This window comes from Salarias fasciatus, chromosome 2 (assembly GCF_902148845.1).
Source record: "Salarias fasciatus chromosome 2, fSalaFa1.1, whole genome shotgun sequence".
Taxonomy (NCBI): domain Eukaryota; kingdom Metazoa; phylum Chordata; class Actinopteri; order Blenniiformes; family Blenniidae; genus Salarias; species Salarias fasciatus.
This window is the reverse complement of record NC_043746.1, coordinates 12,626,932-12,631,976: the sequence shown is the minus strand read 5'-3', so window position 1 is coordinate 12,631,976 and position 5,045 is coordinate 12,626,932. Positions and strand designations below refer to the sequence as shown.

The following is a 5,045-nucleotide window of genomic DNA, read 5'->3' as shown; positions in this document are numbered from 1 at the left end:
CACAGTATGAGCTCTACTTCTTCCTCCCTCGTGTCTTCACTTGCAGCATAATTTCCTTGTGATTCTCTTAACTCAACCCACCCAACGTCGCCACTGAGCCAATAGCTCAGCCGAGCACGTACATTCCTGCCCGACATGCCAACCGGTTCACGGAACACGCTCAGCAGAGCAGAAGATTAAGCGAGTGTGAATCTTTTGTGTGTTGTAAAGAAGGAAAAAAAAAACAAGAGTTACAAATCTTTTTGTAGCACAATCACCCATTGCTCTCTTATAGTCACTGCTGGAAAAGTCACCACCTCACACTGGATTTATGAGTGTGATCACATGCTGTGCAGCATACCTCCAGACTGGCTCTGTGAGGAGAGCAGAAAGCCCTGCCGCAAAGCTGCAGTAATACCAGGCTGCTGATTCCCACTCTGGTTTAAATGGCTGCAGTTCATGAAAACGAAAGGGCTCCATAATAAATGCTTTAAATTGCCTTTTAATTGCAGCAAAAATATCTATCTTGAGCAATCTTCTCGTTGAGCTTCTCAAGTATGTGTACGGTCGCCATGTGGTCTGGTTTTGGATGATCCAGTCTAATATTGTGTTTTTTAAATTTAATTTACTTTCTGGCCTTTTGGGGGCAGTACAGACAAACTGAATAACAGGAACACTTTGTGAGTTATATAACAACTGTCACAAAGCCAACATCAGCAAAATTAGTGTTTAGCTTTATTTAGAGGAACGACTGCTTCTTCCTGTAGGTTGTTACTGATGGGCTGCTGCTTTGATTACTGAAGATTTTTTCATTGTAAAAGCTTCTTTTTATTGCATGAAAATGGTGAACTAGATTTAAAAACAATACTTGGAAAAACTAAAAGTTAAAAGGTTGAGTGACTGAAACCGCAAATCTCGTTTCAGCACTTAGGTTACACCTTTAAATCCACACAGTGAAAACTCGTTTTGCAATCTGATAATCATTTTGGAATCCATCCAGAGTGTTTCATCCTTGCATTCATGTCAAATCATGATTGTGCAAACACATTTAGCTGTGGCCCCACTTCATCATTGCTTTGGCTGAAGATGGCAGAGCTGGTCACTCAGCGAGGATCATATCTCACCCACTTGGCTCGCCACCGCGCATCAGAGTGGGAGGACAGAGAGTTGTGCTGCTGCTGGCTGAGCCGGCAGGGCTGATGGGGTCAGGTTGATCTGCTCAGGTCAGGCGGAAGTGGGGAAAAGCATTGTTGGTGTGAATCCAGATGAAGAAAATCCCAAAAAAAGCAGAAGCTGTAAAAGAGTTTAACAGTAAATCAGAGAATGTAGCTGAACTCAGGGAGGATCACGTTACTTTTCTGTTAACACAGTTGTACTATGAGGAAATGATCTGCTTTTTAAATTGAATCATTTGTCATTATTTAAATTACACAAGGAAACTATTTTAATTGTTGGGGAAGTAAAGTAAATAATAGGCGTGAGAACGCACTATTTTTGTTTTGGCATTCAGCTGAGCGTAGGGAGCATTACACCTCCTGATCCAAGTTTGAAAAGAGCTGCAGGCCGTTAGTTTAGACATTTCAGAAGAGGGAAAATCTGATTGAAATCATGTAATTCTATGTGAACTAGTGTTGCTCTTGCAACTTTTCATTCCTTTCTCTCAGTTGTGATGGTGTTTGTGAATATATGAATGTGGTTAAAATATCTCTGAAAGCAAAACAAAAAATCATTTCTGATTAAAAATTCCAAAGAGTATTTTATTTTCCCACATTTGACAGTCGTAGAAATCACCGCTGCTATTTTCTTAACCGATATTATCACCGCCACCTTCGTCCACCTGAACCCCTCTCCTCACTGCTCCCCTTTCCTCTTCTCCACCGCCTTCAGCCGGCCCTCCAGGCTGCTCAGCCGGTGCTCCACCGCCCTGGACTTCTCAGAGCCGGGAGTGAGCAGAGTCAACAGGACGCAGCCCAGCACCAGGCCGCCCACCCGGACCGCCGTGACGTCCGCCGAGGCCGTCTTATCGGTCACGATCAGTCCAAACAGCCAGAGCGCCAGGACGGTCTTCACCACCCAGAACGTCTGCTTCACCACGCCGATCAGGAGACGCAGAACGACGGTCAGCACCCAGTAGCCGATGAGGGCCAGCAGGCCCCACTGCGCCACGGCGGTCACGCCCTCTGGGGTGAAGCGGGGCAGCGCCTGTGCCACTGTGGAGGCAGGAAGCACGGCTTAGGAGTTTCTGATAAAATAACAGACCTGGAAACACCTGTCATTTGTAAAAGAGAGTCACTGTTGTCGAGAGTCACACTTACAAAAGAGTGGTTGACAAATTACCCAAAGGAGGAGCCAGGTCTGCATAGTTTCACCTTAAAACTCTCACTCTCTCAGGCAGACATTTTTTCTGTGAGCGACGCCTAAAGCAACACATGCACGCGTTATTAGATACCACTGGACCCTGGTACCCACCATCGAATCCCGTGACCCTGAGGATTTCCGCGACGTAAACGGCGATGACGTTGAGGCCGCTGGCGGCTCCTTCAGCCAAGAAACGGATCACCATCTCCAGAAACTGTGGCGGTGAGAGGAGAGGGCGGGGACGCGTTCAGCATGATCACACAGAGGGAACAATGAAGACGGACCGCATTCTGATCAGACTATGAAACATGCAGACAGGAAGGGGGAAAACAAAAAAAAAAAGGTGCAGACAGAAACTGCGAGCGTATGGACAGCATGGCTAACAGACGGCAGCACTTGATACAGACTTAATCACACGGATCCCACAGTCTGTTAGCACTGCTGAGTTAGATGAAGTGCTGCATTGTTGACTCGGACAGACAGCTGTGCATGCAGTTGACAGCCGGACAGCGTCCCCTTCTCTATTCCTGTACAGCCTCGACTTACCACCCCGCAAATCACACTACACACAGACTTGGGCGCACGGCGCAGCCTTGTCCAGTGAGGTCAAGGGTAGCCCGGTGCGTCGGACGGGGGGGTCTTATCTGCACCTGTTGCGCTACACACAGGCAGACATGTGAGGACTGTGTTCAGGAGTGCAGAGCAAGAATCAAGCATCTGTCGCTCAGTGTGTACATGGAACTTGACAAACCACCTAAACGCTGGTTCAGTTTCTAAACGATAATCCCCAATGCTTCAGCGAGGACTGATCGAAATGTCGCTCCACTGAGGGCGTAATGCAGCTCATAAAATAAAGCTACGAGAATGATTAGAGGATTAACTTTTGAAAGACAATGTTACTCAATTACGACTCACGGCCTCCAGTGAATGTCACAGAAAATCACAAGATAATGAAGACCTAGAAAGAGTGTCGCCTTGTTACATGATATTAACCAGACTATCAGTACAGGACTCAGGTCTTTAGCCTGATGCTTGATTTCACTAAAATACTCATTCTGTCATCCAAGGATCAGGTAGTCCACCACGTCAAGTATTTTACTAGTTCTGACACGGGGAACTACTTCACACTGCCAATACACACAAAAAAATCACAAACTCACACACATATGGTGGCCTGTCATGCAAATATCCGAGTACAGAAGCACATGTGCTGCACATATGGTGACAACTCCACTACAGTCATGCTCCTACTCTCAGCTCTACCTACAGCACATGGGCCAAACCGAGCCAGGACTCTGTTTAGGACACCATGTCAGCGGAGGATGCTGGGAACAGTTTCCTTACCATGGCCATCGTATAGAAGTTCTCCTGACCAAGCAATGACTCAAGAAACAACACTGCACTCTGAGGAAGAGGGAGCCACAAACAGCAGGGTGGAAGCGGGGAGAGGGGTGTGTGTTTGAAGTGTGAGGGGGAAGATATGGGACCAGGGCAGAGAAAGATGAGGGGATCAGGGGGGAGATTAACAAGTGGAGGAGGATGGGGAGAGGGGATGTGTGTGAAGGGTGAAGCGATAGATGGAAGGAGAGGGCAGACAGGGGAATGAGCTGGAAAATTAGTGATTAAGTTACAGTTGAGCACAGAAAAAGAATAATGACATCAAGTGAAGTTAGGTATTAAAAACCGTCCACTTCCTGGTGCAGGAGGGGGGGTTGAAGAAGGGAGACAGTGTTATCAGGAAGGCGGTGCAGTTATACCTCGACAGCTGAGCGGACCACGCTGGTTCCCAGCAGAGACTCCGCGTACCGGTGCATCTCCTGGCAGGTCCCCGACACCACGGTGCCCAGCGTGACGACGGGCGGCGGGCTCTCCGCCCCGGCCTTCCCGGCTTCGGCTGCAGCCCAGCCGGCCGCCGAGCACAGGACCAACACGTAGCGCAAAACCCACTGAGCCATGGCGCGTCCGACTGCGCCCCGCGACACACACACACGCACGGAGGAAGAAGACCGACTACAACAGCAACTACAACAAAAAAAGATAGAGATAATATCCGCGCGCACAGGTCGAGCAGCTCGTGCTGAATGAGTCAGTGGTGAGAGCTTTGGGAAATCAAAGACTTAAAAATGGCTTCTGTTCACGGCGTTTCCAATCGACACGCATCACAATGGGCCAGAAAAAAAAAAAGATATACGGGAGAATGAAGATTCAACCGAGAAATGCAGCAGTCCGAGGTGTAAATGAGATAATACCGCGCTGGTGAATAAAAGCCTCTCTGAATCAAAGCGATCGGAGTATTTAATTAGAAACTTTAGCCGCGCTGCAAATAACCAATCCAGGAGCGCAGCGCCGCTCCGGCATTAACACTTGGCTATATTTGGTAAGAAACCGTTAAAGGCTTACATCCAGCAGCGGGGACAGACCCAACCCGCTGTCTGCTATTATAATTACAAAAAAAAACAACACACAGGTATGAAATGTCCCAGAAAAGTTTCCCCGGTAGTTTTCCGTGGATGAGAAAGGCGGAGACGCGGCGCCGGACACGACTCTCCAAAATCCTCTTATGATTATTAATATTATTATTATTCTGATTCTTCTTCAGCTCTCAGCTCCTCGGCGCGCGACTCCGGAGCTCCTTGTGTCTGTGAACTCGCATCCAGCCCTCCGCTGCCTGGGCTGGATTATGTTGCACAACCCTTAAAAAGAGAAGA

The 5,045-nt window shown here is 48.0% G+C and overlaps 1 protein-coding gene across 2 annotated transcripts; it reads right to left on the bottom strand.

The window, feature by feature from the left end:
- Positions 1–1,712: 1,712 nt before the first annotated feature.
- On the bottom strand, positions 1,713–5,022 carry LOC115398007 (transmembrane protein 109). 2 transcript variants are annotated; one of them, XM_030104621.1, is made up of 4 exons: positions 4,095–5,022; positions 3,682–3,741; positions 2,449–2,551; positions 1,713–2,189 (listed from the first exon to the last, which is right to left on the bottom strand). In XM_030104621.1, the coding sequence occupies exons 1-4, from the start codon at positions 4,290–4,292 to the stop codon at positions 1,831–1,833; spliced, it is 720 nt and encodes a 239-aa protein (XP_029960481.1). In that variant the 5' UTR covers positions 4,293–5,022; the 3' UTR covers positions 1,713–1,830. The 2 variants fall into 2 exon arrangements, with proteins under 2 accessions (XP_029960481.1, XP_029960489.1); XM_030104629.1 differs by lacking the exon at positions 3,682–3,741 and having other exon boundaries at positions 4,095–5,020.
- Positions 5,023–5,045: the final 23 nt, after the last annotated feature.

Excerpts from the sequence above, each read along its gene's own strand:
- LOC115398007 (XM_030104621.1), bottom strand. The coding sequence starts at position 4,292 with ATGGCTCAGTGGGTTTTGCGCTACGTGTTGGTCCTGTGCTCGGCGGCC. Across the intron at positions 2,552-3,681 it reads ACTTCTATACGATGGCCATG|TTTCTGGAGATGGTGATCCG; the intron begins GTAAGGAAACTG and ends TCACCGCCACAG. Across the intron at positions 2,190-2,448 it reads CAGGGTCACGGGATTCGATG|TGGCACAGGCGCTGCCCCGC; the intron begins GTGGGTACCAGG and ends CTGCCTCCACAG.